Source organism: Mesoplodon bidens (genome assembly GCF_964165515.1).
Source record: "Mesoplodon bidens genome assembly, chromosome: 1".
NCBI classification, from domain to species: Eukaryota; Metazoa; Chordata; class Mammalia; order Artiodactyla; family Ziphiidae; genus Mesoplodon; species Mesoplodon bidens.
The window spans coordinates 34,214,747-34,241,310 of NC_138176.1; the positions used below are offsets into that span (position 1 = coordinate 34,214,747).

General features: G+C 43.0%; 1 protein-coding gene and 1 long non-coding RNA gene across 5 annotated transcripts in view; one reads left to right on the plus strand and one right to left on the minus strand.

Moving 5' to 3' along the window:
* Positions 1–26,564, minus strand: part of PLCE1 (phospholipase C epsilon 1) — a 312,833-nt gene that overhangs the window by 152,332 nt on the left and 133,937 nt on the right. For all 4 annotated transcript variants that reach the window (XM_081236637.1, XM_081236638.1, XM_081236639.1 and 1 more), the window contains exon 3: positions 16,137–16,425. In XM_081236637.1, the coding sequence (XP_081092763.1) occupies positions 16,137–16,425 (289 nt within the window). The remainder of the gene's footprint in view (positions 1–16,136; positions 16,426–26,564) is intronic.
* Positions 990–11,997, plus strand: LOC308620340. The gene is made up of 3 exons (XR_014016312.1): positions 990–1,168; positions 1,357–1,442; positions 11,469–11,997. It is a non-coding gene; the product is annotated as an uncharacterized lncRNA (long non-coding RNA).

The window sequence follows — 26,564 nt, forward strand, 5'->3', positions numbered from 1 at the left end:
CTACTCAACATGAGGGTCTTGGCCATCAACAACTGCATCACTTGGGAATGTCCTAGAAACTCAGAATCTCAGTCCCTGCCCCAGACAGACCTAGTAAATCCAAATCTGCATTTCAGCAAAGTCCCTAGGAGATCCACATGCACATTACTATTTGAGAAGCACTGCTTTGATGGAGTTTCATTGTAAGTAGGGTGGCCACAGGGAAAGAAGCATCCAGATATAGCAGAAAATAAGCCCACTGGCTTCACAAACCCACACCCAGGACCACAATCATAGTCATTACTTATCATCACAATTATTTGCAGCAGTTAACAACAGCAGCTTACAGTTCTATAAATGGCTTAGAGTCAGCAAATTGAATGCCCTACATTGCTTTGATTTATAGGATAAGCCTATTATTTCCACTTTGTGGATACAGAAAACTAAGGTTCAGAGAGACTGAATAATCAAATAATCAAAAATTCATTTTCAACATAGGAGCCGAAATTACAATTATGTTATTCCACCATAGGTCACTTCATAAATATATGGTTTCTCATTAATTTGTACTAAATTGAGCAGTAGAAAATTTTAGTCTTAATAACAATATTTTTAAAGCAATGCAGGCTTTTTGCTTTTAGGTCCAAAGTAATAAAGGTACAAGAATAATCTTTTTTAAAAAACAATACCACCAGAATTTATGTCCAAGTTAAACACTAAGCAGTCACCTTTGGGTATGATATATGTGATACAAAGGTGCTCTGGGTAGCCCTGGTCCTTTCTTGGTGCTGTTTTCAGAGTCTGTAGTACTGTTGTTTGGACCTCCTATAGCTTATGTTTCTATCTCCAACTCCCTCCCGGCAGGGCGCCTGCAGAGAGGAGAGTTTAGTAACTGCCACTGAATGAACAGATGGAGAGACTGATAAACACAAAGGAATGTGACACAGCCTAAGGCCAAAGGAATCTAAGACCTGGGCTCCCCCCTCCCCCTACAGTGGAGAGATGAGAAGGTTCTGGAAGGGATGTGGCATCCATGTCAGCAAGCAGACTCTTCCTCAGATAGCTAGTGTAATCTCTCCAAGTCCACCAGACATTCAGACAGAAGCAAGGAAGAGAAGAAGAACAGGAAGTCCTTCAAATGGAATCCATTGGCAAGGCTGAACTTTGTGACCCACTTTTGATATATGAGGTAGTCTGTGCTTTGCAGAACATGTCTGTTACTGTACATCTGTATGCCCATCCCATCCCCTATCCATTTCCCTCCCTTTCCCTTCTTCTGTCTCTTTTTCCTCCCTCATTTCCTTCTATCCTTTCTTTCCTTTTTTTGTTTTTTTTTAAAGGAAGAGTTTGCATTTAAAAATTCCAATTTTCTCACAGCTGAGGCAGAGAAGGAGAAAAAGGAATTTACCCTGTGTATGATCCACCTGAGCTAACCGGGAAGATGAGAGAGACCTTCGAGGCAGGTGAGGTGCTGTTGGTGGTTGATGCAGCCTGGAATCGTGGGAAGGGATGGGGGTGGATGGGAGAAATGAGCTCTGAGGGCAAGAGCCAGGAATAGCTCTATCTGGACCCCCGTCCTCCTGAGGTCTGCCTTGACCCAGGGGCCACCTGCAGCTCCAGATGGCCTCCAGACGAGGGCGCCCTCCCCAGCTCCAATTCCCACAGTCCCCTCCATGCCCCCTCCCTCCTGCCAAACCTGACCCCTTGCTATTCTCTCCGGAGAACCATCCTGATCTAAGCCTCTGTTCTTGCTATTTCTGGAATGTCTTACTTGCTCCATCTCCACCTTTTTCTGTTTATTTGTTTTGGACAGTGTGCTAATCACTTTATATTCATTAGGTTCATTGATTTTATCCTGTTATAATTTTCTGAGGCAAGTATCTGCATTGTCCCCATTTTATAGGCAGGATGATACAACTTAGAAAGGTTAACAGAAAGGTTAAGTAATCTGCCCCAGGTCACACAGCTTGTCTGTTGTAGATCTGGGATTTAGGTCTGTCTGTCACCAAAGTGCACAATCTTAATCACTAATTTTTGCCTCATATGTGTCACAGTACAGTGTAACCACATATTCAAATGTCAGTCTTTCTGTCAACTAAATCAGTGACTCCTAGAGATGAAGGACACTGCCTTTTTTCATTGTTTTCATCCCTGGCTAGAACAAAGCCATGGCCAGCACTCAGCAAATGTTCTCATAGTGTGTTATATTACATTATATTTCCTAGAGGTGGGCTAGAGACAGGGTAAGAGCTTAAGAGGTTGGGAACTTACCAAAACCCTGTCTATGGAAAATGTGAATGCTCTCTGGAACTTTTCCAACCCAGTTCCTGAACATGAAACACACTTCCAGATGGTCTAACTTGGGCTTTAACATCCCATTAGCAGGAAAAAAAAAAAAGGTACTGTATATGTTTTAGGTTCAGAACACAATCCATTTCTGGGTTTGCAACTGAGGTGTTGAGAGACGCTACAAAAAAGGACAAAGACCGAAGAGCACACAGTTATATCAGACTAGAGTGAATCAGTGAAACAAGATACTAACCCACTTGAAGACCCTTGAGGCCTCCAGCCTTTCCCCTTGGATAACTCTGAAAGGCGTCCAGTGAGTTCCAGTTTGGGCAGGGGTTTGTTTATTCTGCCTGGTTCAAATCAGGGCTATGGATCCCTCATGGTTTTCATGTCCCTAAAGGTTTTCCACATTTGGGCAAGATCTGTGCTTTATGGAAGCCCGAGGAGGCCCTGCTCCCAGCCCCTTGTGCTGAGCTGACTGCGTCACCCCTTGGCACGGATGCAGAGGTTTTCACAGTGGGGCTGTGTCATAGTAAAAATGCCTCCATTCTTAACCAACCGTAATTTTTATTACATTTCATTTTTCTCCCCGTGATGCTAAATTTTCATGACCAATCTTTTTCCGGTAAGCACTGCCCTGTGCCAACGAAAACTGCGTGGGTTCACACTGGCTTCTGGCCCTTTATTTTGAGTGCACCATTCCTGATCCAGGGATACTCATGCAAGTTTGTAATTACTACTCTCCCTCCTTCCGAGGGTGTCCTACCTCCAGGCTCTTGACCTATACCATGTTTTTGTTGTTCTCCCCTTCCTAAAATTCAACCTGCTTAAGAGCCTGTGATGGCTTTCTAATGCTTTAGGTCCAAATTTTCACCTTGTTCTCTCCAAATTGTGACCACATCTACCAAATTAGCCTTACACCTCACTGCATCCGCCCACAGATCATTGCTGAGAATCACTTCCTCATTGTTTCCCAGGCGCTGTGCTCATTCCCACCCTGTAGTTTATCTCATGCCTGGAATGAGACCCCCAGCAGAAGCCGGTTCAAAGAAGACTTTCCTGCTTCCAGCTCAGCCTCCTAAACCCATGAACTGAAATCCTCCCTAGCATACCATCCAGGGCACACAAATGTAGCTGTCTGCAGGGTCAGACGGGTGAGGAAATGAGACTTGAGCTGGGAGGGAGACAACCCAGTGGCAGGGCCAGGTATATGGGAGAGCAAGCTGGTGTGTCTTGCTTGGGGATGTGCATGCACCAGGGCCAGCGCAAGGGGCCAAGGGAGAATGGTGGCCCAGAGGTGTCAGAAAAGCCAGAACTCTACATTTTAATGCAGAATTTCCTAATGTAAAAAAAAATACTGCAGCTGTCAGAGAAAAAGCCACATAGCCTGGATTTGGCCCACCAGGGAGTTTTTGCTCTCCTGGTCAAAGCAAGACACTGCTATGACTCAGCACTCAGTGAGTTTGGCTCGGGGTGGGGGAGTGTTAACAGTCCCCCTGGGCCTGCAGCGGGGAGTGTCTTCAATCCCCCTTTCTAGTCCACACCATAGCCTGTCTTCTAAACTTCTTGGAATACAGTTCCCAGAAAGGAGAGAAAGCTGGGTTACTAGGTTACTCCTCCTTTGCCCACCTCCTCAGAACAACCACACAGCACTACAGCTCGTACAAGCTGCGTCTCTCTTTCAGAATATCATTTATTTTCAGACTCAATAGCCTCGATGGTTTTAAATGTAAACATTTTTATTTGGGGGTAAAGAGGGCTAGAGAGGCAGTGTAAGTGGGGGCATCTCTAGTTGATTTTTGTCAGAATCATCCTTTTGAAAGAGAAATCCTATTGTGTCTCTTCTGTTTAAAACCCTCTGATGGTTTTCCATGGCTCTTAGGGATACAGACAGGAGCCCTTAACAAGAGCCTGTACTATCTGGTAGTTTGTTTTGCCTCTCTGTGGCTTAGTTTCTTCACATGTAAAAATGTGAGTCTTAAATTAGATATTAAAAACAAACAAACAAACAAAAAACACTTCTCAGAGTGCCTGGCCCACAGTGAGTAGCCAATACCTGCTAGCCTTTGTCACTCTGAGTTCTCCTGACTTTCCTGAGGAACCCTCCAGATCTCCACTCTCCACTCAAACCTCAAACCTGCCATACTCCCGGCTGCCATGGGGCCTTTGCACAAATGATTACTTCTGCCTCGAACACTCTTCCAGCTCCCCTTCTCTTAGTTAATATCTATTGGACCTTTAGCCCTCAGTGGAAACATCATTGCCTTCTCTGCCTGGGTTTAATCCCCCTTTTAGAGGGTCTCACACAGTCATGGCCCTTTCCCTGGTAGCAGGTACCATGGCCAAAACTTGTCATTTATTTTTGTAATTACATGATTCCCTACTGGTCTTTAAGCTCCAGGTGGGTAGGGAAAATGTCTGTTCTATTCTTAATATCTGGCAGTGCAGGTGTTTAATAATATTTGCAAGGTAAATGAATTTCAACCACTAGCAGCCTGTTCTTGGTGTGCTGGGGTATGATGACCACAGAGAAGAGGGCCTTCCCCAAAGATAGAGAGAAAATAGGGGCTCCTCTCTCAGCGTGAGGGCTGTGGAATGGAGGTGCCCTCATCTCTTTGCTCAGGAAAGAGACCCCAGACCCTTCAAAGCAGGGCTAATGCAGAGACTGGAGCCCCTCCTTTTTACTCCTTTTCTCTTTTCTCAACAACAGTGTGGGTCCACTTTGCAGAGATAAAGCCCTAAGGAGCACTTGCCAACAGGCCCAGGGGTATGAGGGCATATAGAGCACTGACAGAACCAGACTAGATAGAAATCATTCCATGGTTGTCTGCCTCACTGTAGGATAGGGCAGGACTTTCCTGCTCAGGGGCCAATGAAGATCAAATACGCCTTGTGTGGCTCTCAGATGGTCTTTCTTCTGCCATGTACCTTTAGTCACATATTGAGCAGGGCTGGGACCAGCCCAAATGATTTTTGTAAATGATGTTTGATAAATAGCCATTGCTGGTAAATTAACTTTAGATATTCGTGATGCTCACAGGTTCAAATCAGATGGCTTCAAACGTGCTTTTCTGGTTTTATTTAGTACAGGTAACTGTGTGTTAGCCTAGAGTTGTGTGCAGGTATTCATTTACTCATTCATTCACTCAACAAATATTTTCTGAGACTTCCTCTCCCGTTTGGTTGATTCTGTGCTATGACTGCTGACTCAGCTGTAGAAGGGAAAAGCCTTCCACCGCCCCCCCCCCCCGCATAGGTACCCATATCAAAGAATGCCTGAGATAGCCTTGAAGTCCTTGGAGGTCTCTAGGTCAAGGAGGCAGCAGGTACACAGAGAAGTGATCAATTTTGTAGTCAGACGGACCTGTGTTCAAATTGGGGGTTCCAGGTCGTACTTACATATGTATGTACACACACACACACACACATGCCCAGGACAGGCTGAGATTTGAGTGGGAGATAAAATTGGAGGGTTTCCTAATGGTTAAGAACTTGGATTGGGAATCAGACAGACTTGGGACCAAATGCTGGCTTTGCCCCACTAAGTCCAGTTAAAGGTTTTGGTTCTAGAGTTGGCAGTCCATAAGCTCAGATCTTGTGAGTTGCCAGAGTCTCTGAAACTTTTTATGCTCTCAGTTCCCCTCCATGTTCTCAGATCATCCACAACATTATCTGCTTGAAATGGATTTTAGATGTCTGCTTATTAATGTAAAAATGTGGTTCTGTGTATAAACTGGGGTAAAATACACACGACTGTTACCAAGGGTGTTTCTGGTGACTGTAAAATTCACAGGTAGAGCCTCAGAGGGGTTGAAGCATCCATTTGTTCAGGCTATCATAGAATCATTTATGGGATTAATATTATAGAAATTGTTTTCTAAAAAGTTTGTTGTTATAATGAAATACAGAGCTAAAAGACTTAAAATACCAATATGTACATATTTCCAGTTGGCAAAACATTTTAGACCTTCCAGAAGATGGTAAAATCTTCTGTCAGAATTTAGTCCATTGAAAACTAAACACTCTTAAAATGCCCTCTTACTACTTTAACTGTACTAGTTAAGTTTCTTGGTTTTAAGACTCAATTATGACAGAAGTTTAAATAATGACTCAGACTATCCTGAGATCTTCTCTTTTTTTCCTCTTAAATATTTGCTACTGACCCACATGTTATTATAAACAAATTATAAGCATTTTCCATTATGTTCTGTAAATGTTCCCATGGACAAGAATTTTCATAGCTCATTTAAATGAGGTTTTTGTCTTTAAACAATTTAAAACACTCAAAGGGATTAGTACACGTACTGAAAAAAATCTCATTTAATTTTATTGTAAAGAGTAATCTATCCATCTTCATAAAAATGTACAAATTCTAACTTGAACACTAAATTTTATACCAATCTTAGTAGACATGGTGCCCAATCCCAGGAATAAATGCTTAGCATCTTTTCTACTCTGGAGGGAAGAGAGATGATATCAGCAGAGAATGAAGCTGAAACAACAGAAGCATCATAATATAGGTGAGGGCTTGTTTTCCTTGGTTAAATAGATATTCACATTTCTCTAGGCTCTAAAATGGTTTTAGAAACCTCAGACTTCATTCAAGATGGTACAGGGAATTCCCTCTGAGCCCCTACATCCTGTTCTTATCTCAACTACAGCATTTATTTACAGTCCTAAAATTGCATGTATATCTGTCCATCTCTTCCACTATCAGGTGACTTTGTCTTACTCACTGTTTTATCCTCAGGGCCTAACACAGTGCTTGGCACATAGAAGATGCTCAACAAATATTTGTTAAATGAATTAATGAGTGGCCTGATGCATGAGTCCTAAGGCAAACCATACATAGGGGCAGCCTCCAGCCTCTAGATACCTCCTTTCAAGTGTCCCGTAAGATGCTACTTCTCTGAGCCCATAGCAGGGAGACCTGGCTAAGAGCAGAGACTTATGGCTACCAGGGGATAAGGTGGCGGGGTGGGGGGGGATGGGGGAAGGATAAATTGGGAGATTGGGATTGACATATACACACTACTATATATAAAATACATAACTAATAAGAACCGGCTGTATAGCACAGGGAACTCTACTCAATACTCTCTAATGGCCTATATGGGAAAAGAATCTAAAAAAAAAAGAATGTGCATATGTATATATATAACTGATTCACTTTGCTGTACACCTCAAACTAGCACAATATTGTAAATCAACTATATGCCAATAAAAATTAAAAAAAAAAAAAAGAACAGTGGAGGGCTGGCATTTCATGGGGTTGGCAAAGGGTGGCAGCAATCATCATTACCACCATCATCACCCTCAGCATCACATCATCACTGTAACATTTACTGAACACAAATTAGATGCCAGATACTATGCTAAGTTCTTCATATACATTATCTCATTTAATCCTCAGAACAATTCTATGAGGTTGTTGCTCTTATTCCTGCTTTATGGTGGCAGACTCTGAAGCCTAGAAAGGCAAAGTCACCTATTCAAGATGACACAGTGTTGAAGTCAAGACTCAAACAAAAGACAGAATGATGCTCCTGTTCAATTTCTTTTACCCATGAAGCAACTCAGAGGCTGAGAGTCCTACAGGTCAAAGAGAGCCCCAGACAATACTTGTCTTATTGATTCTGAGCCCTTCTCTCTGCTTGCTTCAACAAAGCCTCTGTCCCCCTTCTCATTTGAATGTGAGCCACAAATGGTCTTCATTATGGCTGCAGAAAACAATACCATTGGAAACAAGCAGCTTGAATCCATCAGTCTTCACACAGGCTCCAAATGCCTCTTTTTAAACGTCACTCATGTAGTAGGTGCACATGGAAATTAACAGTCAAATAGTAAGGATGGATAGGAGGTGACAAGTAAGAGGCCTCTCTTGGAGGTAACCATTTTCGCATGATTCTGTGTCTATTCTTTGGCAGTTATCTCCTAACTGTAAAAAAGATTTTCATCCCATTAAAAAAAATATATTCTCTTCCCTTTCAAGAAGAATACATTTAATCACCTCGATGAAAGATGAGGAATTTGGCCCATTCTACCCACTACTGCAAGTTATATTTTTTTAGTTTTATTTTTCTATTGGTAACTGTATGTTTCAGCTTTAAATACTATTCTTAATCTTCTACCTTTACATTTCAATTTAAATGTATTTCTTAACTCCCCCAAAGTTATCCATCTGCTCTTTATCCTTCTCTAAACCTTCCTCTTTTGGGATCAATTTCTTTTCTTTTCTTTTCTTTTTTTAAACATCTTTATTGGAGTATAATTGCTTTACAATGGTGTGTCAGTTTCTGTTTATAACAAAGTGAATCAGCTATACATACACACATGTCCCCATATCTCTTCCCTCTTGCGTCTCCCTCCCTCCCACCCTCCCTATCCCACCCCTCTAGGTGGTCACAAAGCACTGAGCTGATCTCCCTGTGCTATGCGGCTGCTTCCCACTAGCTATCTATTTTACATTTGGTAGTGTATATATGTCCATTGCCACTCTCTCACTTTGTCCCAGCTTACCCTTCCCCCTCCTTGTATCCTCAAGTCCATTCTCTAGTAGGTCTGCATCTTTATTCCCATCTTGCCCCTAGGTTCTTCATGACCATTTTTTTTTTAGATGCCATATATATGTGTTAGCATACAGTATTGGTTTTCCTCTTTCTGACTTACTTCACTCTGTATGACAGTCTCTAGGTCCATCCACCTCACTACAAATAACTCAGTTTCGTTCCTTTTTATGGCTGAGTAATATTCCATTGTATATATGTGCCACATCTTCTTTATCCATTCATCCGACGATGGACACTTAGGTTGCTTCCATGTCCTGGCTATTGTAAATAGAGCTGCAATGAACTAAATGTGCCAGCAGCACCCTACATTGTCTTAGCAACAGCCTCCTAAATGCCTCCAGTTCTCACTGCTCTTTCCTTCCATCCACCTTCCACATCAAACATACTCACCTGAAGTATCAGAGACCCTAATTCGGTAGGTTTGGGGGTGAAGCCCAGAAAGCTATACTTTGGACACTCAGGCTGGGCAATTCGGATGCAGGTGGGCTAAGGGTGACACTCTGAGCAGCCTCACCCCACACTGCAGCCAGATGGATCTTTCTAAAAACACAGTCTGCTCACATCACACACTTCCTTAGAACCCTTCAGTGTCTCTCATTACTTACAAGGTAAAAGCCAAGCTCTTTATCATGAAATACAACCCCATGGAGACCTATTTTCTCCCCCCAGCCCAGCCCATGCCTTCCTACTTACTCTCTGTATGCCCCAAGCTTTGGCCAGAACAGCCTGGTAGACCAGCAGTCCCGGAACACACCGTGCCTTTTCCTGTCTCATGCCTTTACACCTGGGTGCCCCATTCCCTCTGCCAGTTACCATCAGCTCCTCTATCTGTCCCTGGCCCTCCCGGAGGAATTTCCCTTATCAGTCAACACCCCAGGTCTCTATTCCAACCCAGTAGACCTCTCTCTTCACAAAGCCCAGCTGGGGTCCACTGCAGAAAGAACAGGAGATTGTGTTTTTAATGGGGTAGTAAGTGAGGAGTGAATGGGCTGATACAGTTAGGGGGGCTCTGCACCCCCAGAGGCAACAACGTCTGAGGAGGAGGGGAGAGGAGTTCAGACAGGGAGCAAGAAAGACCCCAGAGATAACTCTGCAACCATTCCAGCACCTTGCACTGACAGTAGCTTTTGAGACACTGAATATAGCTTTTGTTCCTGCTTGGAAACTTCCTAAATGTATTTGTATTTTCATTTTGTATGTGTCTGATATGTTAGTGCAAACTACAGGTAAATTAATGTTTTCTTTCTTTGGTTCTAAAATGACCTCATTCAGTTAAGTGTTGCAAGGAGCAATGATTACATGTTCCTTGATTCTGTGAACACATCTGCCACTGGAATCCACGAAGGTTTACGGACTGTCTGTTCTGTGCCCGGTCCTGTGCCAGGCAAGGTGTTTGTGGGAGAGGAGAATGGGACCGAACAACTAAAACAAAGCTGAAATGGATGGTGCCATTGGAGAGCTGCAAACATGTCTCCCCCACGGCTGTGAGCACAGGCCTTGGAGAAGCTTGACCTGGGTTGGCTGCACACACTTACTATTTGGGTGGCCTTGGGCAAGTCACTTCACCTCTATGAGCTTCAGTTTCCTGGTGCTAATATTTCTTCCTTACAGGATTGTCAAAAGGACTATCTTAATTTTTTAGTGCTGTCGTAACAAAATACCACCACTGGGATGGTTTAAAACAACACAACTTTATTCTCAGTTCTAGAGGCCAGAAGTCCAAAAGCAAAGTGTTGGCAGGGCCATGCTCCTCCTTGGACTCCGGTCAGAATCTTTCCAGCCTCTTCCTCGCTGCCGGTGGTGGCCGGCAGTCCTTAACATTCCTTGGTTTGCAGGTGCATCACTCCAACCTCTGCCGCTGTAATCACATGGGTGTTCATCCCAGAATGGTCTGTCTTCATCTCTTCTTTTTTTTTTTTTTTTCTTTTTTTTCTTTTTGCGGTATGCGGGCCTCTCACTGTTGTGGCCTCTCCCGTTGCGGAGCACAGGCTCCGGATGCGCAGGCCCAGCGGCCATGGCTCACGGGCCCAGCCGCTCCGCGGCATATGGGATCCTCCCAGACCGGGGCACGAACCCGTATCCCCTGCATCGGCAGGCGGACTCTCAACCACTGCGCCACCAGGGAGGCCCCATCTCTTCTTTTGATAAAGGAGACCAGTCACTGGGTTTAGGGCCGATTCTAACTGAAAGTGACCTCATCTTAACTCGATTACATCTGTAAAGATCTTATTTCCAAATAAAGTCCCATCTGTAGGAGCTGGGGTTTGAACTTCAACATATTTCTTTCAAGCGACACAAGTCAACCCACAATAAGGACTAAATGAAATAATGCAGATGAAGGGCTTGGTGCATTGCCTGAATCACAGTAAGCACTCAACAGGCTGTCTGGTTTCAAGTGCTGACTCTATCACGGACTATCTGTGTACACCTAGGCAAGTTTCTTCATGTCTCTGGGTCTCCGTTTCCTCATTAGTAGACAGTACCTCCCTCATTGGACCATTTGGTCAATGAAATCACACGTATAAAGCATTCAGAGTAATACCTGGCACCAAGCAAGAACTAAAAAATGTTCACGGCTATTACTATAATTCTAATTTTAATCCTTCCCTTTACCCAACTTTCTCTTTACAGATGGAAGAGTTTAAAATTTCAGAGAGGGGCTTCCCTGGTGGCGCAGTGGTTAAGAATCGCCTGCCAATGGAGGGGACATGGGTTCGAGACCTGGTCTGGGAAGATCCCACATGCCGCGGAGCAACTAAGCCGGTGCACCACAACTACTGAACCTGCGCTCTAGAGCCCGTGAGCCACAACTACTGAGCCCGTGAACCACAACTGCTGAAACCCGTGTGCCTAGAGCCCATGCTCCATAACAGGAGAAGCCACCGCAATGAGAAGCCCGCAACGAAGAGTAGCCCCCGCTTGCCGCAACTAGAGAAAGCCCACGCAGCAACAAAGACCCAACTCAGCCAATAAATAAATAAATTAATTAATTAAAAATAAATAAAATAAAAATTCAGAGATATCAGTAATGGGGAAGTCACCTTGAAAAAATTAAAAAAATAAATATAATTCCTCTGCTTCACCCTCCTTCTCCCCCAAAAGACACACAATTGTTTTGACTAAAGAAGCATCATGTCTCCAGTAATATCTGAGGTAGGTAACTTTGCTCTTCACTGGAGCTTTGAAGAAGCTCCCCCTGGTTATAAGCATGGGTGTGGAGTCACACTCCTCACACCTGAGCATGTTTAGGTACATCTCGACATGGAGCCACACTCCTGGATGACACCTGGCCACCTGTGTCCCAAGGCAGAGGGCTTTTGTATTGTGCCTACCAAACTTCCCAGCCCCGTGAGCTACAGACCCTACCAGCAACTGACTAGCCTTGCACTTTATGAATCTCTTGAGGGTAGTAAGGACTACCTCAGTAGACCTGAAACCTAATATTACATCTTCTCTGGAGTGAGAAATATTATTTTACAAGTTGAAGGCTTCCAGATGTGATCTTTCACATTCTTCCCAGAGGTGACACAGCCCTAGGCCATAGTGGGCAGTGAATGAACACTTTTTAGTTGATTAACTGGCACAAAAACATACCCCAAGTTACATTAAAGCATACTTTAACATCAATGAAGTAATTTCAAGGTCACAAAACTAGTAAGTCGGAGGATTTCTTAAATACACTTAAATCTTGGAATTAGAACTATGGATATGCCTTCCCTTGCCTGGTAGGCATGTAAAAGGTAATTGTTTTGATTATGAGGAAGTCAACCAGGACAGCCTTAATAAACTAAATTATTTATGAGGTACAAGCACATAGTTCAAATGTGTGTGTGTATTCCTATTAGGACTTCTTATTTTTATACTCAAAGGCATTTACTTTAGAAGAAGACACAAATAGAACATACTTATTGCAGTAGAAGAAAATAAGTTGAAAATTTATTAGACCTTTCTATCAGAAACAGAATATCTCCCATTTTCAAATAAGAATATTACATTTGTAGGGCAGTTTTTGTTTTCATATTGATATTCTTTCTATAGTCTATATATGATGAATAATTTTATTTATTAATAGCTATGCTATACATACACATACCAAACTGATTAAAAATGAGCATTGTCTACTACATAATTTAAATATGGGTAACTATCTTTGTCCTGGTAATACATAAATATTTAATCCTTTAATTTACAAACTTACTTAGGAACAATTTGAGAAGGAAAAATTGAGTTTAACATCCTAAATTTATTATATTGGCTGATACAATATGCACATTTGAAAACATTTAGCCTCCTTATATTGAAAAATCCTCCCGTTGTCACTACATTTTTTACTTTTGCTATTTCAGTGCTTTACATTATTATCAATTATCTTATTCTTTTCTCTCCCTTTTTACTTTATTGTGATTTTGTAATTTTTAGTAGGGAGTACAATGGAAAAAAAGAAACAAAAGCAGGTGGATTTAGAAAATGTATTCCTGATTATTGAAGTTAATAATTCTTTTGGCTGCCACTGCTATACAGAGTTGGTCCTGGGATTCTAACAAGGTTAATGGGAAGGAAGAGAAGGGGAACCAGATGTGAAGTAGAAAGATCTTGATTGTACTCAACTAGTGGAAGTCCCTGACAGTCCTTACACAGTCCCTGGTGTAAGCTCTCCACTTTCCATTTTGAGACAGTTCATCCTTGTAATCAAGGGCATACCCTTGCTTTCTGATACTTCATATCAGAAAATGTTTCTTATTATTTGGCAAACTTTCCACTTAGTTGATGGACCATCCTCATTGGTCCTGAAGGCAGAAAACCAGGAATGTACTGACTGTTGGCTGTTTCTCCAGAGCCACCTGTACCACTGGAGGTGTGCAAGCTGATGGAGATTTCAGAGAGTTAGCAGAATCCTGTAGACTGTGATAAAGCTGCAAGGCTGCAGAACTCTGACTAATCAACACTTAAGTTACCAATTCCTGACTTGTGAATGCCCTGTGAATAGTGAAGAATGGGTTGCACATTTTCTCCTCCTAGTCTCACCTACTATAGGCAGCTCCAACCCTCATCTTGGAATCATAACCACTTCCAGGAGACAAGTTGACTTGGGACACCTGCAGGTCACATGAAAAGCTGTCTTCATATTTCTTTTTCTTTTTCGGTTCTTTCTAACCAAAGACCTACAGAACATGTTTCTCCTCCTTTTTAAATTCTTCAGTTCTTGTGTGTGTGTGTGTGTATGAGGTAAAACACATATAACAAAAACTTCAGCAGGCTTCCCTGGTGGCGCAGTGGTTGAGAGTCCGCCTGCTGATGCAGGGGACGCGGGTTCGTGCCCCAGTCCGGGAGGATCCCACATGCCGCGGAGCGGCTGGGCCCGTGAGCCATGGCCGCTGGGGCTGTGCGTCCGGAGCCTGTGCTCCGCAACGAGAGAGGCCACAGCGGTGAGAGGCCCGCGTACAGCAAAAAATAAATTAATAAATAAATAAAAATAATAATAAAGATAACATATTAGCTGATGATCCAACGAGTCTCAGAGATGGGAATGCTGATAGGAGTTCTGATCTGAATACAGACAGGCAAAGAGCCATTGAGATCAAGTTATTATCAGGGCAACAGACACCTTAACAAGTGGCCTCCTTTTTTCTCCCCAAAGGTCTGTGTAAGACTGGAGGCAGCCTGCCTTGGTTGGGGAGCCTGGAGATCTGCCCTTTTGCAATTAATGGGGAAGAAACAAAGTGGCTTTTATTGACTTCTGTTTGTTTGCAGCCAAGCCATTTGTCATATGGAACATTAACTCTGTCTCCAAACTCTTTGAACACTTAGAGCCACTTCCACCACATTATTTGGCATTTAACTCTCTGCAGTCTGTTCTTTGAATACTTGGTGGATGCAAATGTGGCCTCCTCATTAGGATCATAAACAACTTAAAGGCGAGTAAATTGACTTGTACTTTATTAGGATCTCCCATAACACCTACACACTGCTGGGCACAGAGTGGGTATCTGATCAACACAGCTTGATTAACTCACAGGATAAGGTCCTCACATAGAGTCACAAGCACTGAAGCAATGCCAACTCTACATGCTAATCTCAGCCCAAATTCCCAGGAAGAGCATTGATGGAGAATGTAAGCTTGGCAGTTACCAGGAGCCGCACTGGAGTAGGGAAATTTTGAATCCTATGTATAGGGGAAACTGCCTATTACCTAGAGACTGCAAGTTCCTTGGGGGCAGGGGCTATGTTTTGTTCCCTACCCAGCACCCAGTAGGGGCTCAAAAAACATATGCTGAATGAATGAAACACATATGAAACCAAGTGTCTCCTCTTTAGTCTCTTGGATTAGTTGTCCCACATTTTGTGTTTTTCTTCATTCATTCTTTATAACCAATTCACAAAAGTGAAGGTGACTCTAGAAAACAAATCAACATGGCACCCACTCAGGTGTGAACCCCCTCTAGGGCCCACCCAAGGGGTGCTGGAGTGGGGAGGTTGAGGATCAAGGAGGAAGGCCACTAGCCTGATAATCGCAGGTCTGGGGCTTGCTGTGGAGGGACAAGAGCTGCTCTCCTTGAGAGAAGTGGCCGGATGTCAGATTGAGCTCTTGGCAGCCCGCAGGCAGTGGAATGCTGCTCTGCGTGGTCCCCGTCTGGCTGGCAGCTTCCTGCCAGGGAATACTGCCAAGCGGGTGGTGACAGCTGTGCAGTGCACAAATCTCCAAGGTTCTTTGGTGCACTGCCATTTCTGACTTGCCTTTCTGCTACTTGTGGGAAGTAGCTGGGAAGTTCTGATCCCATTTTCCTTTGGCTTTCATTTTTCAGCAGGACACCTATCTCATCTTTTAAGATGGGAGTCAGTGGAAGATGGCCTTTAGCTCTTCTGGTCAACATGAACCTACTGATTCTGTGTAGAAACGAGAACTATATTCCACTCTGTTTTGAATGAAACGGTTGGTTTTCACCGTGGCCACATGACTACACTTGTTTACAAGGCTTTTTTTTACAATAATTGACATCTGTCATAGACTACCACTAGGGGAAACCACCTATCTGAATAACTTAGAAAAATTAAAGATAGCCTTTTAGCCATTTTTGAAAAAGAAATTTCAATATCTTAATGCTTATTATTTGGAATGTTTATACCTTAAGGGATTTTGATAGAGGACTATCTTTTTATATATTCTCTTAAAGCAGCTATCTTTTCTTAAAGTTGCTGATACGTGGACTCAATTTTCCATCAGGAGATGCAATAAATGTTAACTTAGATTCTTTTCTGCATTCAAAGATGAAAAGTTAAAAGTGAAATTTCAGACATTACCTTTCAGCATCATTCGTCCGGTGGATCCTCCAAAAGAATTGAGAAGGCTACTTCTTGCTCCTAAAGATGTGGTGGCTTCTAGGAGAGAGCCGGTGATGTACTGAGATATGGAAGTCCTTTGGAGAGTGGCACGATACTCACAAACAGTGTCTTGGACACATTGCTTTAAGCACGGACCAATGCTAATCCTTTCATGGGCTGTCTCGGAGGCTGGGAGCTTTGTGAAGAAATGGAGAAGAGATCTAATTGTCTCTTCTGTTTCTTCTCCCCTTCTCACTGCACTGTAGATCTGTGAATAGCACAAAGTACAGGAAGTATTAATCTAGTTTCTTAGAAAAGCAAATTAACTTGTTGACAAAATGCCAAGATGACTTATTAAGAAAGAAGGCTCAGTCACTCTAAGTGCAAACACTCGTGAACACTGGACTCATGCATTAACCTGAACATTCTACAGACACCATTTATTTGGGAAAGCTATGTGTAGTTATGAAATGGGCCATTCAAACAACCTTGCTATCAAACAGAGCACTTACAACTTGTACAAACCAAAAATATATTCAGCTCAAATTTCTCCTCCTCCTCCTCAGCAGAATAAAGCTCGTCTGTAGCGGGACAAGGGCAAACCTTTCCTTTTTGTCCTTCTGGACCCTCCTGAGTGACTCTCCCAGATCTATCTCCAAGGAACACTGCAGACTGATTCATGAGGCATCTTCCCTCCATGCTCAAAATGAAGTAAGGATGAGAGGGTTAAGGGACAGGAGAACATCTATATTTCTCTCTCGGGTGTAATCCTTCAATCCGTCAGCTTGGATCAAAGTCTTTGAATACTTTTTCCATATCCAATGAGTTGACAGATCCTGCCCACTCTTCCTCCTTCCATCTTTCCTTCTGTCACTGCCACTATCCTGATTTCCTCTTTCCCTCATCATCTGAATTCACCAAGAATTATCTCAAGGAGATTGGATTATTAGAACAGTCTCCCAGCCATAATTCCAATCCATTCCAATACAGTCGTTCAACAGGCATGTGTATAGATCTGTTCTGCAAGAAGCACTGAGATAAAAGATGTGGGGCACGTACAAAGAGTAACACACCTCTTGTGCTACAGGACTTCACAATCTAATTTAGAAGATGAGACCTGAAACTTATGAGGTTCGACATTATTTCTCGGAGGTTTGGGGTTTTGTCAAGGTCTCTGGGAAGCCAGAGCCTTCTGGGTAGTGTATAAGCGACAGGGAAGAAAGATAACATGGGGTGAATTAATCCAGCTTTCTGATGGTGGAATAAAGGTTTACTGTATTGTGTTGTCTCCATCATGTCACTTTGAGCACCTTGCCTTGGTTGACTTGTCATTCATTCATTATATCAATGTTTTTATACCAGTTACGTGTCAGGCCTGGGTAAATAAGACAGCTTCTCCTCTCAAAGAGTTCACAGTTCAATCAGGAAGACAGATAAGCAAAAAGCTCATAGTAGGGTAGAAATTGAGGTCACCCCCTCTGTTGACACCAGTGAGTGGCCAGGGAAGGGAAGACCCTTGCATGCCCTCCAGACCCTGCATGCACCCTTGTGATGCTGCACACTCCAAATCTCACCTTAACTAGAGCCCTTGGGTACTCAAAATGACCCCTGTTGAGCTGTGCTGAGTCCTTACGAGACCCTAGAATGCACCCAGAATCCCCCGATATTCAAACTGTGCTGACACCCTAACTAGAGTTCTACTCTGCCTTCCTCTGCCTACTGGTATATGCTTGCTACTTGAAGGCAGAGTGCATATTCTTTAGCTTTAATTCTCTGTCACTAAATTTCTGGTGGCCAGTGTGGCCACCGAGATGGTGTGCTGGGACAGAAATAGCCCAGGCTTGGGGTCAGGTATATGGGATGCCTTGACCAGCCAGAGAGGATACTAATTGCCCCTTCTTAGAGATGGTGTGGGATTCACCCTGACAATACATATAAAGTGCTCAGTCTAGTGTCTAGAAATGGCACCCATTACTATTGAGCAAGAAGAGAATGGACTGTATCCTCAAGGATCAGCAGGTGGCTGTCTAACAACAGAGCACAGTCGATGAAATTCACTGGGATGGGGTTACACCCTTGCTCTTAGGTGCTGCTAACCTTATTTGGGTGTATTGTGAGGACAAATGGGGGTAGAGAGCTGCAGAGTTCAGGATGTGATTTCCTTCTCTCAGCTCCAAATGATACAGGCAATCCCCAACACACTAAGTCTCGAGACAGTCCTTCAGAAGTAAATGTTCTAAACATCCAGGGAAAAGAACCCACTGTGAGATTTGATAGCTAAAGAAGGATCCAGAGGGAAAGAAGATTTGAGCTGTGCCTTGGAAAACAGGCATGGCTCTAATTGGGGCAGCTGGGGAAGGCAACTCACATGGTAAGTAAAGGTGAAGAGGCTGGAACAGTGAATGTGTCCTAAGGGACAGTGAGCAGAGCAGATATTAAGAGCAGGGAGTGAGTGTAGGGAAATAACTGGGAAATTGGAAACGTCAGTTGGCCTGATAAAGGGGAGCCTTGAATGTCAAGCAAAGAGGTTTAATCCATCAGAGGTGGGAAACCGTTCACTTTTCTGTTTGTCTATTTGTTTGTTTTCAGCAGAGGAATGATCCTAAAAAGGTTTTATTTTATGAAGACTAACATGCTGATGGCTCCTAGTTACCAATGTGCTGACCCACTTTCTTTACTTGCCAAGATGCTCCATTGGCTCAATATGGCCACACTCATTACCCGATGTGTTCCAGATTCCATCCCATGCCTTGAGAATCGCAATGTCTCATTCAGTCCTTTATCAATCCTTCCCAAAGTGTCTTCCTCAAATCATTAGACCTAGACGAACTGCATGAAATAAGGACTCCTTGATCATGGAAGTTTGAAAAACTCAGTATGTATTTCTACTTTTGAAGACTTACATTGCTTATTAAAATATCAACAATTAAAAGGGTCAGAGTAAAGAAATCTATTTTGTTTAACTGAATGTCTTGATTATTTCTCATGTTATCTGACCATGGATTTTTGTTAAAGAACATAGCCTACAAATGTAGCATTGTATGGAATAATTTGCTCTAATCTAATGGCCGTTTCTTATTCTCATGTCCTTGACCTCTGTGGAATCTCTGAAATAGACCATCACCCAGCTTTCTCAAAGTCCTGCCTCTCTTATCATTTCAGTGCTCCATCTTTGCCTTATACTTATTTTTTAAAATTAATTAATTAATTAATTAATTTTTGGCTGCGTTGGGTCTTTGCTGCTGCGCAGGCTTTCTGTAGTTGCGGTGAGCGGGGGTTGCTCTTCCTTGCGGTGCGCAGGCGTCTCATGGCGGTAGCCTCTCCTGTTGCGAAGCACAGACTCTAGGCTCATGGGCTTCAGTAGTTGTGGCACGCAGGCTCAGTAGTCGTGGCTCATGGGCTCTAGAGCGCAGGCTCAGTAGCTGTGGCGCATGGGCTTAGCTGCTCCACAGCATGTGGGATCTTCCTGGACCAGGGATCAAACCCGTGTCCCCCGCATTGGCAGGTGGATTCTTAACCACTGCACCACCAGGGAAGTCCCTGCCTTATTCTTATTAAAGGTTTCCTCCTCAGGCCTTTAGGACAGTTGTGATACAACAGAGAGATGCCAACAAGTGTCTAATGTAGGGGGTCAACAATTGGCTGAGGAACTGTGGGCCAGGTTCACCCAAGGGACCTGCTTCATTTGACACACACCGTTTTAAAATCAGGAAAGTTTACACATCTGAAGTTAGAGCATCATCTGAAAAATGGAACAATCTGGCAACACTGAGCACTTCCATGAGTTCTCCAGTTAGTGCCAGTCCCCATCACTCTCTAGTGAGCACACCTGGCCAATTATCTGGTCACCATTAGTATATGTGTTTGTGACACTTGCTTTAATGGGATATCGATATGGAGGTAGATACATACAATAAACCTGTACTGAGCTCCTCCAATCTGTCCTCTGTGTGCTCTTGCCTGTGCTAGTTTCTGAGAATACAGAGAGAAAGCCATGGCCTCTACTCTTAAGGGCTGTTGCAGCTCACCTCCAACATATATAAATGTTATGTATATATTAAGTAATTGTTCAGCATTGCTATCAGCTGTTTCCAAGCCCTCAAACTTGTCTGAAGAAATAAGAGAGGAAGAGCTCCCAGAATAAAGCTCTGAGCTGCCATCACTACTGCTAAAACCCCATCCACAAAGAATCAGAAAGATAGCTAAGGTTCTACCACCATCTGGACTAAAACATGCCATTCATATCAATACTGGATGAGCTGAATTCAAAGTGCTTGTTGGAAAAATGCTGAAATATGGATGAAGTGGTGGTAGATATGGCAGTGCTCAGGGTACATGTTAAAAATAGGCTATAACCTCTTATTAGATCATTCAGTTAAAAAAAAGAAGCAATTGTGGAAAATCCCATACACACAGAATGGGAAGAGGAGGCAGTATAAAACAGTAATTATGAGTGTTGTTCTAGAGTGTTGGTTTGGGTCCTAGCTCCTCTGCTTCCCAGCTGTGTGACTTTGTATAATTTGCTTTCCCATTCTGTGCCTCAGTATGCTTTTCTCCAATAGGGGGATATAATAGTAGCTGCCCTATAAAGTTGTGGTAAGAATTACAAGCTTTTTAAAAAAAATTTATTTATTTTTGGCTGTGTTTGGTCTTCGCTGCGGCGCACAGGCTTTCTCTAGTTGCTTCGAGCAGGGGCTGCTCTTTGTTCCGGTGCTCGGGCTTCTCACTGTGGTGGCTTCTCTTGTTGCAGAGCATGGGCTCTAGGCCCGTGGGCTTCAGTAGTTGTGGCTCGTGGGCAAGCATGGGCTCTAGGCCCGCGGGCTTCAGTAGTTGTGGCTCACGGGCTTAGCTGCTCTGTGGCATGTGGGATCTTCACGGACCAGGGCTCGAACCTGTGTCCCCTGCATTGGCAGGCAGATTCTTAACCACTGCGCCACCAGGGAAGCCCCAAGAATTACAAGTTTTGATAAACATAGTAACATGATTGGAACAGCCACTTAGTAAATCCTCAACAAATATTGATTTTTATGATGATGGTGATAAGGATGATTGTGGTAGACTAAAAAAGTGGCCATAAATGATTTCTTTCATTAATTCCAGGCCAGTCTTGTGATTTGCTTAACCAATGGGAATTTAGTAAAAGTGTTGCAAGTGAAATCTTGTGTGTTGGAGCTTGCTCTCTCGCTGCTTTTGGGAATTCTGAGACAACTACCATGTGGAGAAGCCAGAGCTAGCTTGCTGGAGGATGAGAGACCATGGCCCAGTCACTCCTGTCACCTTTGCCAACAGCCTACCAACAGGCAGACGCGTAGTGAATCCATCCTAGATCCTAGATCATCCAGGGGCCAGTCTACCTGCCATCATAGATACATGAGAGAGTCCAGCAAAGATCAGTTCATCCAGACGAGGAGAACCACCCAGCCAATTCACAGAAACATGAGCTAAATAAATGACTGTTGTAAAGGTCACTATGTTTTGGGAGTGCCTTGTTACACAGCAAAAGTTAACTTACATAATCATGATATTTTGGGCACAATAATGAGTATTTCCTTGCATGAGATTTGAATCCACACACTAGCCCTAAGAGATTGATTCATTTCGCAGATGGGGACAGTAAGCCTACAGAGGTGGAGAAACACAGTCAACTTTACATAGCTAGTAAGAGGCAGAGCCAGGGTGGAAATTGGATTTGTTCAACTCTGTAGTCCGGCTTTACCCATTGCACTAAACATGGTCACACCCAAAGCCCAAACAGTGGGATTCAAGAAAACATCATTATTTGGCAAGAGTTTTAAGTGATGTTAACATTGCCATTGTTATTGTTTTTATTCATGATAATTCCTTTCATGATCACCCTAAATTACTTTGGAAAACAGTCAAGTTATGACTCATGAATGATCAAATATGTTTCCTTTATATGGAGATTTATAGTCTTAAATTACAAGATAAAAAAATATAAACTTTATCTCACTTGATTCATATGGTAATAGAAGGTGCTGAAAACTAGAGAGACTACTGCCCTATATGGGTCAATATCCTTTTTGAGATAAAATCAACACGTCACAACAAGGCATCTAATCTTGCTAAACAGATGTGTGTCCATCCATTCATTCAATAATTGATTTATATTTATTGAACGTATACATTGTGCCAAGCCCAGTGACTTGGGGATACAGCAGAGAGCAAAAAGAGCTTTATTTTAGTGGGGGAAGGCAGACAATAAACAAGTAGAACAAATAAGTTAATTAAAAATTGCAGACTATTTTAAACAGTCAAGATATATTTCGGATATGGACTCTACAGGACTTGCTGAAGTCATTGGGAATGAGGAAAGGAAAGGAGTCAAGGTTTTTATAGTTGGTCATTGTGGAGTTCTTAGAAATTATAAGATTTATAAATATTTTTTAGATTCCACATGTAAGTGATAACACACAGTATTTGTCTTTCTCTGTATGCATAGGGAATATAGCCACTATTTTGTAAAAACTTTAAATAGGGTACAATCTATAAAAATATTGAATCACTATGTTGTACACTTGAAACTAATATAAATATTGTAAATCAACTATACTTCAATAAAAAGAGACTTATATAGAGAGCTATAGATCAATGTTGCAAACAGTGCCCCTCATGGCACTTAGGTTTAACCACCACTGCGAACTGTGAGTGGATCCTCTCCCTCGAATTATACTACTCCCATTATGGCAGGTACTGTGTTTGAGCAGAATGACCTTGATATTATGACGTTACTTGCAGAAAAGCAAGCGATACTTAGACAACACTCAAGAAAACATTTGAAGTTCCTTGTGACTCAAGAAACCAGCACTGGGACATGGAGTTCAAACCCAAAACATGATAAAACAAACATCCAAGGCTGAAGAGAGCTGGGTAATTCAGAAGGAGTGCACTGAAAGGCATGAAGCAGCCAGACACACTGTGTCCACAGCACTCACCCAGGAGGAAAGCTCCTTCCTCTCTACAGCCAGAAAGGGCTTTGTCTTTACTTGACTTCTACTGGGGTCAAAGGGATACTTGACAAGGGGAGTCAATTTTGTACTTGTTCTGTTTCAAAAGCTATCTTTCTAGGGTCAGAGCTATGGAAACTCATGATGTTCCAAAATCTGATGGCATATCTTCTGAAATCTTTCAGCAAGAAGGAGGCTTGTTACTTAGGTGTCCATTGACTCAATAATAATACTTAGTAATCACTGCAACATTTCTTGAGTGCTTAAAATGAAGCAGGCACTGAGCACTGAGATATGATTTCATTGAAACGCCAGAAGAGCTCTAGGAAGAGATCCCACTATTACCACCATATAAAAATAAGGAACTAATGTGCACACACCTGGGACTCTGCATCAGGACTCTCCATCTCTCAGCCAGTGTTGCTAACCACCAAACCAAACAGAGAATCCTATACTACAATTGTCAAAGAAACCACTTTTGAGAGAGGGGTAATTGTAGTAATGATCCTGCCACCTCTCTTTATTTTTTATTTATTTTTGTTTGTTTGTTTTTTGCGGTACGTGGGCCTCTCACTGTTGTGGCCTCTCCCGTTGCGGAGCGCAGGCTCCGGACGCGCAGGCTCAGCAGCCATGGCTCACGGGCCCAGCCGCTCCGCGGCATGTGGGATCTTCCCGGACCGGGGCACGAACCTGCGTCCCCTGCATCGGCAGGCAGACTCTCAACCACTGCGCCACCAGGGAAGCCCCTGCCACCTCTCTTTATTGTCTGTCTCCTCCCTCTAGAATGTCAGCTTCATAAGGACTTTATTTCCTTTTTCATTGCTCTATCTCCAGGGTCTAGAAGTCTTTGGCATTATAGCTTCTCAATAAATAGTTCTTAATTGAATTAATGAATGTCTTGTATATCTTCCCCAAGAAATTGGCTAGAATTCTCTAGTTTTTTGGGTCATGACTTTATTGGACTCATCTGAACCACAGGTGATATTGTATTGTCACCTGTATTTGCTGAACACCAGATACAGAAGTCACGTGAAATGGCACCAGTTCTTTACAAAACATTCAGAATAGCTGTAGCCAGATGAGGATCTGATTGCTACTAACCAAACGTGATCTGTTCTGAGAAATTTACCAATAGTTTAATACTATTCCATTATCATTTGCTGTTTGGCTGAAAGTTGAGCATGTTTAATTAGATCTAGTCTCCATCCTGATTCTTCATGAAAACGATCATTTGGAAGGATAATGGGGCTTAAAAAAAACAAGATATGGATTCGCATATTGACTTTCCTAATTCAGGTTAATTCAACAAATGTTGAGTTGTAGTTACAGAGACTATGGCAGATGCTTGAGAACAATGATTAAAAAAAAAGACAAACTCTGTCCTGTGACTGAAACCCACCCCTCTCTCATAGTTTTCTTATCTTTAACATGAAGGGGTCAACTAACATTATCCCTACGTCCCTCTTACTGTTACTGTTTGATGACCAATACTTCTCAGCTTTCTTAAATGGGGGGATGGAGGATATTAATTAACCTTAATTTTAATGATAATTTTGATCATCATTATTCTTTTTTTTTTTTTTTGCGGTACACGGGCCTCTCACTGTTGTGGCCTCTCCCGTTGCAGAGCACAGGCTCCGGACGCGCAGGCTCAGCGGCCATGGCTCACGGGCCCAGCCGCTCCGCGGCATGTGGGATCCTCCCGGACCGGGGCACGAACCTGTGTCCCCTGCATCGGCAGGCGGACTCTCAACCACTGCGCCATCAGGGAAGCCCCATCATTATTCTTGAATTTGGTGTATAGTTAAGGTCTCCAGTTTCCTTCTTACTTATCAGTGTTCTCCTTTAGTATCAGTTGTCCTTTCTCACCAGTGACTATATGTCTACTTCTAATAGCACTCTTATCCTCCCCATAATGTGATTCTTAAAGTAGTCTGAGCTGGAAAAACAAATAATCATATTTATTTGAACTGTGTTAACTGAGAGTTAATAGGATGGGTAGGAACACAGGAGCCTCCCACATGGAATCAAGCTTGAGAGCTGTGGTTTGCAAACCCCTTTAACTGGTCTCATGGGCCTCTTTTCTAACTTCTGGAATCCAGAAGCGGTGTTCTAGATGGTTGTTTGATTTCCATCAAACAACTTCCATGCTGGAAGTTTGATTTCTGATGGATGTGTGTGTCTAAACAAAATGCAATGGTGTAAGAACTGCCAAATTTCCTAAAGCATCAACAAAAACAGTGAGGCTGCCATGGGGTGGCGGGTGGTAGCTGAGGCAGCTTGAAGACCCGCGTGGTAGGGATGGGGAGGAAGATTTTGGTAGCAGGCTGTTGCTTCCTTTGCTCTTGACTCTACTTTCTATTCAAGTGCCTATGTGGAGAATTCCATTCTACTGAGAATATTCAGACCATGCACGAGACGCTGACCAAAGACAGCTACAGAGAGCCAAAAATAAAAGCTTTGCTAATGCCAGGCCAATGAGTCCAAGCTATGCCACCGGATTCTGCAGGACGTTAAGTCGAAACTTTATTACTGCAGAAAACATTTAAGAAGGAATGTGAGGGGATGTTCCTCACATTTGATAATCTGGGAAGTTAGCGGCCGGAAATACCCTTCCACATAACTTCTTCCAAGCCACTTCACCATTGCGTTCAGATTTTGTCTCCTTCAGGCAGTCTTCTCCCAGCTCTAGCAAGAACTAAGCAGTATCTTTTCTGTGCTCCAACGGCCCCCATGCAAAACTCTATAGTGGCACTTTCTGTGGAGTGTGGAAGTCACTGTTTACTCCCCTTCAAGGTTGTCAGTTCCCCGGGGGGCAGGGGCATGTCTTTTTCCCCCCCCGGTACAATTTATTTATTTATTTTTATTAATTTTTATTGGGGTATGGTTGCTTTACAATGTTGTATTAGCGTCCATTGCACAACAAAATGAATCAGCCATACACACACAGATATCCCCTCCCTGTCGAGTCTTGTTCAACATCTTGTCCCCAACAGGGAGCACACAGCTTAGCACACTGCAGGCAGTGAAGGGAGGGGGCAGTGGAGAAAGAACTGAAGCCTTAGAGCCAAGTGCTCTAAGTGTGGCCCCCAGACTAACAGTAACAGCATCACCTGGGAACTTGTTAGAAATGCATATTCTTGGGCCCCACCTCAGACCTACTAAATCAGAAACTCTGGGGTTGGGGCCCAGATATCTGTGTTGTAATGAGCCCTCCAGGTGATCTTGATTCCTGCTGAAGTTTGAGAACCTGAGATTTTACAAGACCATGTTACCTTTCATCTCTGACTGCACTTATCCTATTATCCATCCCATAAACACGCATGTCTATGTTATCTTCCTTCTAGAATGGGAGCTCCTGAGGGCAGGGGTGAAGTCCTATTGTCTCTATATTCCCCAAAGCCCCTAGCTTAGAGTCCAGCACAGGGCCAACTCAACAAAT